The 14997-nt window shown below is 42.8% G+C and overlaps 1 protein-coding gene across 1 annotated transcript; it reads right to left on the bottom strand.

Annotated features, from left to right (window-relative positions):
• Positions 1-702: 702 nt before the first annotated feature.
• ap1m1 (adaptor related protein complex 1 subunit mu 1) lies at positions 703-8681 on the bottom strand. The gene is made up of 12 exons (XM_047028230.1): positions 8484-8681; positions 7838-7994; positions 7656-7723; positions 7186-7316; positions 6810-6957; positions 6454-6580; positions 6074-6216; positions 5755-5826; positions 5445-5603; positions 5215-5340; positions 2206-2281; positions 703-1580 (listed from the first exon to the last, which is right to left on the bottom strand). The coding sequence occupies exons 1-12, from the start codon at positions 8523-8525 to the stop codon at positions 1558-1560; spliced, it is 1272 nt and encodes a 423-aa protein (XP_046884186.1). The 5' UTR covers positions 8526-8681; the 3' UTR covers positions 703-1557.
• Positions 8682-14997: the final 6316 nt, after the last annotated feature.

The following is a 14997-nucleotide window of genomic DNA, read 5'->3' on the forward strand; positions in this document are numbered from 1 at the left end:
CCTCCAGAGACAAAACACACCTGTTGCGTTGGCGTTAGGAGGAGACTAGCCAGATGTCCCGATTACACCTGTTCTGAAAACTACTGGACAACACGCCAATTGATTGTACCCGTAAAACACAAAAATTATTCAGAGTTCTGACAAGGACAAACACTGATGATGTCACAGTAGAACTGTCGTTTCTAAGTCACCATCTCTTCACGACTACTGTAGAAGAGTTGTCGCCTCGTAAGACAAACCTAATGACCTAATATCACACCACTCCAGACTTCAGTCTCGCTAACCCCTGAACAATGGCTACTCTGTGCTTGGCCATCCTATTCCTGCACACCAGGAACCTTCTAGTGTGTGAGACGGCCAGCGCAGTTTGAGTCACATCCTCCCCGACGTTCCAGCGTGTTTACTGAATGCTGGTTCTAAATAGTAGCTGACATCACACACACAGGCCTGTGGATCCTGAGAGAACCACTGTTGGGTGTAAACATCCACAGACCTCTATAGACCAAGGGGCCTTGAACAGGAAACTTCTGGCCACTTTTCTCTATTTAGCATTCCACACACAGACGACAGCAGGTGCCTTGTGAAGACGGCATTGCATCAACTTAACAAACACCCAAAAATACAAATGAAGTCATAAACCCAACTTGTTGGCCCCTTCAATGATACAACTTGCAGTTAAATGTCACAAGGAAACAAGAGAGATATGCTAAACATGTATTTATTGATTTGAAATTGAGTGGTAACATGTCACAACGAGGAAAATAATTATTCTCAACAGGTAATCATTGATTTTTAATTTCACAGGCATGAAATCAAAAGGGATTTAGAGTGCGATAGGTGCAGAAGGAGGTTAGACACCTTAGAGTTGGCATAGAGTTTAAATTCTTGGGCAACTTGACCAGTAATATCATACCTTTTTTGGCTTATTGGATTACAAGCATTATCGCTATTGGCCATCATCCATGGCAAGACAGGCCAAACACTGAGTGGGGTGTAAATATAAAAAATACAAAAAATACAGATTATTTCATAGTGACCTGAAGAAAAGAAAAAAAACACTTAATTGGAATTTAAGACGTACTGTACCAACAAATATATACAATCAAATTTGAGACGTGACAGAACACAAAAAAATACTGTTTCGTACATGAAAGAATAAATCATTGCCTAAGACTGACACAGAGGAAGCAGCTGACCTGTGTTGTGATAAAAGTAACTTATGAACAGAACCTTGTAACGTCCCCTCAAACGACCCACAAACAGTATAACATGTGAATGTGGACTGCACAGCTCAGAAGTAAACTTTGTCCATTTCTCCAATAGCCTTTCCTGTGTTCGGAGCTAAACAGTGCCTACAACACTACAACTTGTAATGCAAAGTATGACAAAGGATGCCTTCACGTGATTGCATGAGATATTAAATGTAAATGACCTATTTGAACAAGATAAACTGACACAGAGAGCCAGTGATGCCGCATGATTGACACCTGTCGCACTCGGATGTCAGGGAGACTCCGCCTCCTTCTTCCACCTGCTCACTGCAGACTGAAGCTCCGCCTACTGGGTCCGAAGCTGATAATCTGAATATGAGGAGGAAATGAAGAGACTTAATCAAATGGACGCTTGAAAAAAGACGAGAGAGGAAATCACTGAGAAATAAACTGGAAAGGCAGCTGAGCCTTTTAAAAGGACAAATTATCAAAAGAGGAACAAAAGGAAATTAGTTGAGGATGTTTAGCAAATTAGTGGATAGATTAGCAAATGAACAAAAGGTCGAGAACATGCAAGACTCCTCATTAACTTTATAACTGCTAATGTTGGCCCTCAAAAATCAGGGGAGCTTCAAATATTCGACTACGACGCAACAGAAAAGAGATGTTGCTTCATTTTCTGGGTCCACTATACTGTACCCTCATTTCACAGAGCTGTACCAGATCACATTCTCATTGCATGTGTTACATTGCATTTCCATGTGTTGCCCAACCATTACTCAATGTGCGCGCACAAGAAGGGAAGCTTCTTGTGGCTCACACCGAGGTTATCAAGGACACGTGCCTCTCGATCTGAGGCTTCACAATGTGGGACCGAGGCCACCGCATTGCAAAACCTGTGGTTCCAAACCACCTTGCTATGAGAGCCGGATGGAAGAGTCCACACGCTCGTGAAGAGAAGCGTCACCGATTCAATGGAAGGCTCGTTCCTTACCGCCGTTCTGCGTGATGTAGCGCACCCATGGCAGGGCCTGGTAGCCGCTCTTCTCTATGATCTTCAGGTAGCGCACCTGCAGAGGGGGAGGACAGGCACACACAGTTGGCTCTGTTGGAAGACACGATGTGGGTCAACTATGTCTGGCTGATGCTTTCACTCGGCAACAACCAAAGCCCTGTCATCGGAGCCTGGTGAGCAAGAGGCTTCTTCGTTTCATCGGGAATTGGACGTAGGTCCCAGCGAAAGTGGCGGATGTGGACGAGGAAGTGGTTGTGATATGGGTCACCACCGAAATAAGAGAAGTATGTCCTGCAGAATATCACGCCTCCTGCCTTCAAGGGACATTTACCGCCCATTTAATACATGCCCAGGGTCAGAAAATATGAAATACATGTCAGCAGTATTGAGTTTGAAATTACACAAGCCGTCAACTGGCATTTCATCAGAGGACTGCTGCAACTGAAACATTTCAAAGTTCTCGGGAAAATGATTTCCCGTTACTCTTGACATTTAAAGCTAAACCACGGACGGGGGAAGTCTACAGCCCAAAGCCCCCCATTAAAACTAGACTAGTGCACCATCCAGGTCTAGAACTACACCAGGTGGAGCTCAGACTCATGGCGCACCTTCCAATGAATGTAGAGGAATTTGGTTGTACCTGATGACCCTTCTTTTTTTTAATACACTTTAAAATGAGTCCTGCTGCATGAGCAAATACCAGCAGCAGCTATCTGCCACTAGCCCAGATCTGGTTGCATTAGCGTGGTGTAGCTTGCAAATCAGCATGCTTTTCTGACTAGTTTGAAAAAGCACAAGCATCTGATGATGTCTCTGGGTAACAGATATCAGGCATGGGGATGTGCAACCATGCACTGTACCATGTATGAATGGGACTGTATGAAAAGTGCTAAAATGTCTATTCTACATACAATATCTCCAAACAATAAATCTTCATACAGTATCTAGGTGACACATACCCATTTCACAACGCTACAGTCCCAGAACCTAAATAAGGTGTGGTCCAAGGACTTTGGTGTCCGCTCTATCTGACTAGAACTAACAGCCTAAATGGGCTGATGTAGGATGGACTTTTAAGTGAGAAATAAAACGACCAAGAAAAAAGTAACCCCACAAGTTGGCATACATGACCTAACTGCAGACAACCAGCTCTTTTCTCATCATCAATCAAAAATCTTAAATGTCAACACTTAAAAAGGTTAGGGCTTAGTGGCTCCAGGCTAGTCCCCATAAAACGCCTCTAAAAGTTGTTACTTGCATCATGCACACTTTACATTTGCGTCCCCTGCACTTAGTGGTGGGGTTAAGAGGAACTTTCACATGCTTTGATATTCACACATGTCTAATTAAGCGAGTTTGGCCAAGCCCTCTTCACATGTGTTAAGAGTGAGAGTTGTCACACAGGCTTCACTGGTGGCTGAGATGCTGTCAACTGGTTAGTCCGGCCTTGTAATGACACATGAAAGGGAGTGGGAATACTCAACCATAAGTTTTTCTTTGAGCCCTAAGTATTTCTCAGTCCTCAGGCACCCCTTTCCCAGGCACCAAATACTATTTTCCCCTGAGGAGCCTGTCCTTGGTATTTATTGGGATTCAAAACACCTAGTTGTTTTCAAATGAACTTCAGGCTACTCTTGAACACCTAGTTGTAAAATTGGACGGTTTTGTGACGTGAAGGCTGAACTCTGAACTCAATCTGCAAAAAAAAAAACTATATTTAAGGGAGCAAATACACTGAAGGGGAAGTTGATTTGAAGATGTGATGCAAACTCAATAGATAGTTCATCCTTTCAACCCCATCTTGCTTATTTCTCCAGCATATGTTTGAGGCAGCTTGAGGGTAGATTCAACTGAGCACCGCTAGAGGGGAAGGGCAAGGAAATCATCCCTTTCAGCTGCTCAATTACCTTGAAAATGGACAGACTCATCATATTGCCAAAACGGCCTCATTTAAGAGGATATTTAATTAAAAACGAGTGGAAGTTCTCTTTTTCCGAGTGGGCTGCCTAATTTTCATGCAACTTAATATGGTTGCATGAGAAGCATCCCGGAAATTGGAAGTCACACCCCAACATGAACTCTCGCAGTTCCCTAATCACTGTCATAACTCATGGCATTAGAGGTTGCAAAAGCTTCTCAGCACTTTGTGTGATATTCTGTGGCCAACCATCAAAGAGTTGGAGACCAAATGTGGGTTCCTTTGATAGGTTTCCCCTGTCTAGACCCTGAAGACGACTGTAACGTGGTACTGGAATTACTATGGGTTTTTACGTTCACCTCCAGTTTTTCCCTCAGAACTATGCATCACCTCCCCACATGTATTTTGTCAGCTCTCATTCACCAACACAGAAACATCTCCACTATGATAAGCTACATCCTAAACACTGGTCATACTGTACATCTACGTAACCAAGGATACTTTCAGCTACACTGCTACTCTAGCGCCCCCTCTGTACATCAATTTGATCCATAGGCCATCTAATTCCTTTTCTAAAAAACGTATAAACTTATCAAGGTGCATCTCCATCTATAAACATGTTGGGAGAGGGGTGTAAATCACTTAAAAGCACCTCATTAAACTATGCTATTTTAAAAGCATGTCAACACAACGACTACATTTACATTTATTCATTTAGCAGACGCTCTTATCCAGAGCGACTTACAGTAAGTACAGGGACATTCTCCCCGAGGCAAGTAGGGTGAAGTGCCTTGCCCAAGGACACAACGTCATGTGGCACGGCGGGGAATCGATCCGGCAACCTTCTGATTACTAGCCCGACTCCCTCACCGCTCAGCCATCTGACTCCTTGTGTCTCACACGTCACTTAGCAATGCACAACTTAATTAACAACAGACAATACCTGTTCAACATCCCCACCATTTATTTGATCCAGGAATTAACGATTTAGTTTAACGCTCCATAGAAAGCGCGCCCTCTCTAATATCTTTCTATATATAGCTGTGAGGTCCCCAAGAAGCTATACGCACCTGGATGCCGGAAGTGGTGAAGTAGGGGATCTCAAACTTCACACTTATGGGGGGCTTCCCCTCCTTGTCCTCTGCCTCCACGCTGGGCAGTCCAAAGTGAGCCCGCATCAGGTACTCTTTCCCTCCCTGAGACACACACAAACAGTATCACATGAAATCCACGGACTCCATTTGAAAGCCTTTTAAGCAAAGAGATATTCCACGGTTTTCTTTCATGCAGTTGTGCTTACAGGAAAAGACTTGATGGACCAGACGATCTCGCTGTTCTCTGGAACCCACTTGACACTGCCCACCGTGGTTTTGAACTTGGGTGAATCAGCATCCGTGGGGACAGGAATGTGGATCTCCACATTGTTGGCTGTAGAGCGTCTCTTGAACTGACTTTTGGCCTGAGAAAGCAGCAAGCCAATGGAGATTGTTATTAAAATATATATTTTTGAAGGCTCATACTATCTTTTTGCTCAGTGCACAGTGTAAATAGCCATATATTGATGTAGAAAGCATGCCCAAACAAAACCAACGATGTGAAACGTGTCAGACCTTGATCATGTATTCGATTCGGCTGTGGGAGTGTTTTTCAATCACCGACTCAATCCAGATCAGAGGCTTCACCTGAAACACACAGGATCCCAGCTTGATTCCAACAAGACACAAAACAGAACTTGACTACTCCTACCCCCTAGTGAATCTTCAGCATTACTACAGTCAAAATATATATTGTGTGTTAATCCGTGAGTCAAGGCATGTACCCTGTTCAGCATCTCCGGTATTGACAGGAAAGAATGCGTTTCATGTGAGTGTGGGGGGAAAAAAACACATGAATATGTGCTGATCCATGGAGAGGGAACCTGGTACACACGTGTGTGTTGAGGCGGTAGGACATGAGCTCAAACTCCCCGTCCGGGGGGATGAAGGAGATGGTGCGGTCGTTCTCGAAGCGGGACAGACGCACGCACTGGTGGAACTTGACGTCTTCCAGCTCCACTGACTTACTCTTCCCTCCTGCAGATGTAAACATCAGCGACTGAAATGATTCCACTTCCACAGACTGCTACCAATTCTTCTTCTGCGTTATATTCCAGATGTCTATGAAAAGTTGCAATCCGTCGAAAGAAAAGCACTTGCATATTCAGAGAAAAAGGGAATTGAGAAATCTAGAGACTGCTCGGTTCTAACCCAGGTAGCATTGCAAAAGGATTGAATTATTACAAAAAGATATGTTTAACGGAAAGAACTCACTTCCAGTGTTTTCAAACAGAACCTTGTCATTGAGGCCCAGTCGTAGTTCAGGCATACCGGAGAGGAACACACGCATCTTAATGGAACCAACAATCTCACTACGCAGAACATTGCCATTGGCGCTGACCTGCACATGGAGACAAGGAAACAGAAAAGAGAGAGAAACCAAGAAAAACACCAAATAGTTAAGAATAAGCTATGAGCACACGTCAACCGAGGCATACAGTCTCACAAAACTACAAACAGAACACACTCCTGCCCAGTGTGACACAGCACAGAGACAGGAAGCTTGAAGAAGGGCCTGCAAACCTCCCAAAGGTAGCAGAAGAAAGCTTAGAAAAGCAGACATTCCTCACCAGCAGATTGACTGATTCGATGACGTCCAGGAAGACCTCGTTCTTCCTGTACTTGATGCCCTCCGACCTCCAGGACACGGCGTTGGTGACGGTTGCTGGGGGCCGTGGAGCCCCTGTATCCAACTTGTGACCCTCCTGAGTGATGTATCTAGGGACATTTGTAAACAAACCTGAGCGACAGGGCCATATTATACAGAGAGGAACTGCATCTAGATAAATCCCTGTCTTTGAGGTTCTCATGTCCAGAAAATAGTACAATTTTATAGGCTTCACTGTATGAATATTGGCCTTTTGATGGACTTCAGCATGATTCTCAGCTAGTATGCATGCTCTCTGAATTTCTTCTAAAATGCATAAGCATGGAGAAAAAACGCACTCTTGTAGGATCTTGCTGTCTGTGGTCTGGGGGTAACCGAAGTCCATCAGCTCGTCCATCAGCTCGTAGATTATCACAAAGTTATCCCTGATGCTCTCCTCCTCCAGCTCCTTGAAGTACTCGGAGAACACCTGAGGAGACATTTACATTTAGTCATTTAGCAGACGCTCTTATCCAGAGCGACTTACAGTAAGTACAGGGACATTCCCCCCGAGGCAAGTAGGGTGAAGTGCCTTGCCCAAGGACACAACGTCATTTGGCACGGTGGGGAATCGATCCGGCAACCTTCTGATTACTAGAGCACACAAAGAGCATAGTAGGCCTCCATTCATGCCCAGACTACTTTTATTTGTGGTCATCTGCTACAGTTTACACAACAAACGGAATGATATAGCAGTGGATTAAGCAAAGAAAAACTCAAACCGATTAATACCAAACAACAAGGTTTAAACTAAGCAACAAGAAAATACCTGGATAATCTTGTAGAGAAATGAGAAAACCAGGGAGACTGAGGCATTTTTCTTTGAGGTTGCAACCACTAGATTGATACGTGTTAAGAAAAAGAGAACACTAATTTGACCTAAATCATTAATACTCAGGAATAAGTACAACTCAGTCAAGAACCACTTCAGGAACCAGAGTGGAAGGATACGGTACAGGTTGTTGTGTTTGATCCACATGAAGCGCACTCCTCCGTGCGCCAGGATTGGAGAGAGGGTGCCCTCTTCCTCTTTGTCCATCAGAAGGGTCATGAAGTGTTCAATCTCCGACATGTCCACATCCCCACGGTAGTTACGACAGACGAGGACCTGCGGAAAACAGAACATAAGCCCGACAATTATGTTATCTTAAAAAGATTGTCTCATGCCACAACGGTTTTGGCTGGCTGTAATGATTGATAGTAAGGCACTTTATTATCAAATGAGCCAAACCACACGTGTATTATGTTTTCCAAATACCTCCCAACATATCAAGCTAGTGTAGCCTGTTGCCTGGCTGAAATGAAGCAAACTTGAGCTGTTTTCATGTGACACATTTTGCCTGCCACATCACGGGATTGGTTTTACTGTAGCAGGCCGACCCCCAGTAGATGCTGTCCTGGTAGAAATTCTTTGTACTTAACCATCTTATATTCATCCCATTGTCAACATCAGCGGATGCAATATTTCAGAACACCAGAGTGTGGATTGCATGACAGATGCTACTGTGTACAGGCATAGGTGGGGTGTTAAATCGATTCAGTTGGCTAGAGCTAGAAAACTAACGTATCTAAAATGCTAGCTGTTCCTTTATCTTACCTTGCCCTTTAAATCCAACACGTATACGGCACTTGCCGACATTCTGCTCAACTAAACCGCAAAAGCGGTTTGCTTCTTTTGCAGAATATAAAGGAATATCAGTACCTTCACTTTGGCTTACTTTGAGATAAAATTCAAAAAAAAGGGAAACAATTGTATCCCCTTTCCTCCCTCCGTTGTAACCAACGAGGTAGAATAGTCACGGTTTACAAATGTGTTGTTGTATCGCCACCTATGGAAGAGGAGTAAAGTAGCCTAAACAACGCGAGAGTCACAAAATACAATAGAAAATAATTGAATGGATATAATAAACACACATGTATGATTTTATTATAATTAGGCTATGTTAGGTTTTGGACAGTTTGAGGTTACCCTTAGGTGCAAAACCATAACCAAAAAGTACGTTCCGTCGCCAAGATGAAAGGTTTTTTTTAACACTAGAGGGAGCAACGGGACAGGAAAACAGTTGTTGTATTAAATAACATCTAATTTAGTTTTCAAATCTGGGGTTTTGTGCCTGCCTTGGACTTACCAACAGCAGACCCGCCACCCTGACCTCTGTGGTCATAAATTCTGATTCTGATGACGTATTTTGAGTCCCTTACACTGTCACACATTACAGACCCACCCCCTAGATCACTTTACTTCATCCTCCAGTACCCGTACTCTGCAGGAACCTATGCTAGGATCCTGTTTCTGGATGTCAGCGCTGCCTTTAACACCATCATCCTGACTCTCTTGCAGGACTAGCTCTCCCAGCTGCATCTGCCTGACTCCGCAGGTGGATCACTGACTTCCTCTCTGACAGGAAGCCGAACATGAAGATGGAGAAATATGTATCTGACTCCTTGACCATCAGCACTGGTTCCCCTCATGGATACATCCTTTACCCTCAACTCTTCTCACTGTACACAAACTGCCGCATCTTCAGCCATCAGTCAGTCAAGCTCCTGAAGTTAGCAGATGACACCACCCTTATTGGGGTCATCTCTGGTAGGAATGAGTCTGCCTACAGGGGGGAGGTTGATCATCTGGTGTCCTGGTGCAGCCAAAACAACAAAACAGGAGACTGTAGAGATGGTTGTGGACTTCACACTGACACGACTGTTAACCAACGTATTGCCATAACATGTTATCTTCTATTGTTAATGTCTTACTTATGTCACTGTATTTAGCACTTCTGTACTTGCCATATACTATATGTAAACTATATGTTCATTATAACACATAATCAGACCCAAACAAATTCCTAATTGGCAATAAATCTGTCCAGGAGGGAGACTACCATGCTCAAAAATTGTAAAAAGTAATCTAGACTTTATTAAACACCAGATGTGCATTCCGAGGACAAAGACAAACCTCTCTGAATGTTTGAACATTTCTCTGAGATGTGTCTAACTTCAGGATTCACTGTAGTTCACTTTGGTGTTCAGATAACTATGGTGTCCTGCCTAAATGTGACCTTATAGTTCCATCAATGAGTACAATGGCCATGCAAGTGATCTACATATGCCTACATATTTTCCCTACCATCATCAGCACACTTTCAGCTTGCTCAGTGCTGGACAGACAGAGATACAGGCGCTATTTTTGACTGTGGGTGTCCAAATGACAAATGGTGTTGACGTCAATTGTTTATTTGTGGACACACTGAAGGGACATTACTATGAACAAGCTCAAGACCCCTCTTCTCCTTTGATGAGAATGTCAAAACCTGTCAATTCTTTCATGGCCATTTCTTAGTGTAAGAAATACATAAATACAAGCAGTGTATTAGGTAGATAACAAAAACACACATTTTTACTTAGGGGGATACTGATGGAATCATACATGTAAAGAAGTCTGTCATTAATCACTGATCAATTAACAATACTTACATATCACAACAAATGATTACTTTTTTACTTTAATACAGTTTTGAATGTTCTGAATATAATAAACAATGTTTGAACTATACCCTGCTATATTAGCTCATGAAAACATGACCCTTGGTCATGCACAGGAGAAAATTATGACATTGATAAACTGTCATTATGCTGTTTGCTAAATGTTGCTTATCAGAATCGGAATCAGAAGGGATTTAATTTTTTGCCTGGCTATGCCTGCATAGCCATAAATTAGTTATTTGTAAGATGCCACTAAGAAATGTCTGTGACACTATTGTAGGTCCGAGGTCACAATGTTTCCAACGGGTACAGTATAATGCCATGCAACTTTGAATGACGATAATAGGAGGAACGTCACGGCCATTTCTAGGAGCCCTATCTAAAGACTAAACAAAAGCTATCAAGCACCATGAATGTGACGTCTTCTTTCTGTGCTTGAGAAGGTTAAGTTGTTGTCATCCCCCTGATGTTTCTAATGAGAGTAAAACATCCCATATTGTGATACTATTTAACTGCCTTTCCTTCCTGTATTCATTGTCCAGTCTTTTGAGATGCTCACCATGAGTGTATCAGACACCTGCACCTTACAGATCTGTAATAAATATTTTAAGTTGGTCTTGAACTTGTAATTGGCGACTGACTGGTCCTTTCACAGCATTAGGGTGAATAAAGAGACTTCTTCAAATGTCATATTATAAGCATGGAAGTCATTAAAGACACACCTTCAAAAGAATGGCATTGTGATTGTCTCCAATCTGCAGATCCAATGTTCACTCTTCTGTACACTATGAGGCCCCAGGATAGAATGTCAAACCCAATCCTGTAATAGAGGCTTTTGTGTGTTTGCTTTGTCTGTTTTAACATGTGTGTGTGTGTGTCTCAACAGTTGTCATGTGAAGTAAGTAGCAGGAAAAACTCTATTGTACAGTTCTTCAGATGTGTCGGAGAGATTGAGCCGAGTAAAGAGTAATGAGAGAATGTGAGAGTGAGACTTTGCACGTCTCAGATTGTTCTGTAAAGTAAATATGTGGGAGAACTACAGGTTTTGGGAAGAGGAGGTGTGTGTGGGCATGTGTGTCTGTAGAGCTCAGTACACACACAGCACTGTCCACACTTCAACATCGATTGCATGATGTCCAACATTCTGCTGAGTAAGGACTGGACTCCCAGACACATAGCCTTTTGAGTTTGTTCTCTCACAAATAGTGTCACAAATGGAATGGAATAGTGATGGACGGATCCAAAAGAATCTTATGAAATTGTCTCTCAGTTGGTTCATGATGCAATGCAATGTGCCAAAGACAATGCAATGTGCAATCCATCAGCATGGACAGATGATCTTATCAGGCTGTGTCTGTGTCTCTGCCTCCACACCAGTTTCCTGACCCCTAACCTCATATCCTTAGCTAAAGGGACCACCCAATCTGTTACTCAATGTGAAGATGGGCCCTCGCCTCCGGTCTGCACTGTCTACTGGTCAGTAGCCAGGTCTGCTGAACCATTTAGACAGTCACCCTCCATGCATGTGGACTGGACAGTATGTACTGCAGTTGCTTGATAGGCTTTACAGCCAGTACAAGGGAATTGCACAATGGAATAGCAAATGGAATCTGTCACCAGAAGGGCCTCACTTTGATTAAGAACTGGAAGTCAATGGAGAACAAAGAAAGAAAATGTGTGTGAGCTGTGTAATGCAGGAGGGTATGCGGACGGATAAACCCCTCATGTCATCTTTTGTCATACCGACCGAGTCACAGAGGAAAGTAAATTCTTATTGCCATGCACACAGCCACGTTCTCATACCAGCAAATAAAAACTGTGCTGTTGCCAAATCCTGTCTTTAAAAAGCGAAGGAGAACAGAGTTTCCCAATGCAAGTTGCCAGAACGCATCACTCAACATAATGACTGCAAACCACAGGATGTAAAACGTTGACCTACATATTAAATACTATACATACATTTAAGAAGAAAACATGCATTTGTTCAAATTCAAACTCAGAATATTTGTATGCATTTCTAGCTAGTGGTTCGCCTAATATGGTTGCCTATGCCCTTGGCAAGCTTCTTCTCCCCCATTGGCTAGGGGTAGGGGTGTGGGTAATACTTGGGTCTTAGGTCATTTTCAAGCTCTGGCCCTGTGGTTCCACGACACATAAAGAATGACAGCTGAGGACATTGGGTATTATGTCCACCATGTTGTGCCATACGTAGTGATATTGCGTGTAGGAACGGTATCCCAGATAGTTTTTCAGTTTTGGGTAGGGCATGACATCTTAAGTAGTTGTACACATGTATTTGGTCTGCTATCAGCACTTGTAACCACTTTAAGTGTCTTTCTGGTCACCTTTAGGTCACCTGACCTAGCTGTTTACAGAGTTTATTTACATGTAAGATGAAAAGATCAGGCCTCAAATGCAACCGTGACACTATAATAGGAGCTGGGCAGCAGGTGTGACAGCCCAGCGTAGCGGCAGTGTGTGTGTGCTTGTGTGCATGTGACAAAGGTGAACCTGAACACGATACCCATCAAAAACCCAGCTGGGACTTGGGACTTAGAAATAGCAGCTCTTCACTATGTATGGTGAACTACAGTACAAGGCTAGAATGAACGGCATCATTGGGTCGCTGTGATTTTAGGTGACAGGTCTCAATCTCCCTCGCTCCTTTTCTGTTGTTGTGTTTTGTTGTTGATATAAAGCGAATAATGCAAGTTGCAAGATGTCTCGTAAATGCTGCATATATCGTCGAGGGATGGCATTTCTTTTCCCATGCACCGCAGGTCCATCTGCTCGCTCGACCCCGTTGTGACCTTTCACCCATGACTTCTGCTGCACCCCCACCCAACACAACTCAACACTGAGTCTTTGTGAGAGTTATTCTCGCCATTAGTTCTGCTAGTAGTTTATGATCCCTGTTTAATGGTTTCCGTTTGCATCCAATTCCCACACTCTCATTAACAGTCTCCAATGCCAATTTGTGTGGTGTGGGTGTTTGTGTATGTGTGGGTGGGCTGTGTATGGGTAGTCATGTCTATGTCCTTTGGAGTTTGATATTTAACAGCTGGACTTGGACAGGATTGCAACCTGTTTGGTTTATAGGAAATGCCATTGACAGATTCCCCTATTTGAGATTGGTTAGAAAAAAGTTGCAGAATGTTTGCTAGAATTTCTTGTTTGAACTAGATGGACTGTTCACGATCAAGCACTAATGGACTCCTTCTGAGTAATTTATATCAAACAAGAAGGGTAGGGGATTAGTCATTTCATATGGTAATTTCAGTCCATGTCCGCTTTGATGATATATCGATAGCACACACAGAATTGGTTATCTTCTCTTTATTCAAAATGAAAGTGTTATTTACTGTATTATAACCTAAAAGTCAAAATCTTGCAGTAACTTAGTTCACTGTCCACTTGTCTAGCATAATGCAATGTCTTATAATGGTCTAAATTCTACATGGTTCATGGTTACCACCTGTATATGAAGGAGATAAGCTCTTGTGAATTATGCTTTCAGTATGTACTCCATATGCAACAAATGTTTTCTCAATGACAGCCTGAACAGTGAGCCAACATTTGTCACGAACCAGGATGGATGTAATACTACACTCCAGGAGATAACCTCACATGGTGAGCCGTGATTCTAGTAATACTTCAAATCTTCTCTGAATTGTAATGTTGGTGACAGCCATGCCAAGTACCCTCACAATCACACATTTCAGTACACAAACACAGGCATATTGTGCTCACATACAGAACCCACTGCTGCCAGTTGCTAAACTTGACGTGCAGCTCATAGAACACATGTTTTCCTATTCCATAAGGAGATTGATAGTCCCATATGCTGCTGTGTAACTCATCTGTGAACGGGTATGAAGAAAAAGGACATTCAAACCAGTGCTGTTTGTATGACTGTTAGTAACATTGATTTCATTGTGGTCATTTATTCCAGGGGCATTATCGTATGATTAGTCCTGTAAATGAGTGTCATACCTCATCCATTCCTTAACATGTTTTAATCCCTTTACACAACATTATTGATTACTCAAAACGTGTGTATGTGAAGCAACGTAAGTTACAGTATGCCATCTGCTACTTGGAAAGTTGTTTTTCTTTTTTTATTTCAATGAAGTGAAAAACAGAAAACTGACCTTCAGTCAGATTACAAATTTGCAGTAAATGTCTCTATGTGCTCCCTACGTTAACGACCAAATACGGGAAGCTACCAAGCAAACTGAACCCTGCCAAGTAAAGGGCATCTCATGTTGACAAAGTCTGATAAAGATAAATGTTTAGATGCACTGAGTAGAACACGCAGAGGAGATGTTTGCTCACGTGGGCGACAGCAGTGCCTGGAAACAGGTAGGAAGCACGTCATGTCTGGGTCAATATTGTGAGCTTTCTTAGTAGACATCTGGAGCCCCTATGAGCTGCTTGGAACTGTGGTGTTGCTTTTTGCAAATAGCATGACAGATTGTGTTATTGGTGTAAATACGCACAAGAAACGAGCTGCCTTGTCTTGGCTTTTCTCAAGTCCTATTTCAAGGGAAGTTTAATGTGTTCTCTTTTTGCTTGATAAAGTATAGTTAAGGGGTGAAATAAAAAATTACCTCATGAAGTCTCACCAA

This window comes from Hypomesus transpacificus, chromosome 10 (assembly GCF_021917145.1).
Source record: "Hypomesus transpacificus isolate Combined female chromosome 10, fHypTra1, whole genome shotgun sequence".
In the NCBI taxonomy this organism is placed as follows: Eukaryota; Metazoa; Chordata; class Actinopteri; order Osmeriformes; family Osmeridae; genus Hypomesus; species Hypomesus transpacificus.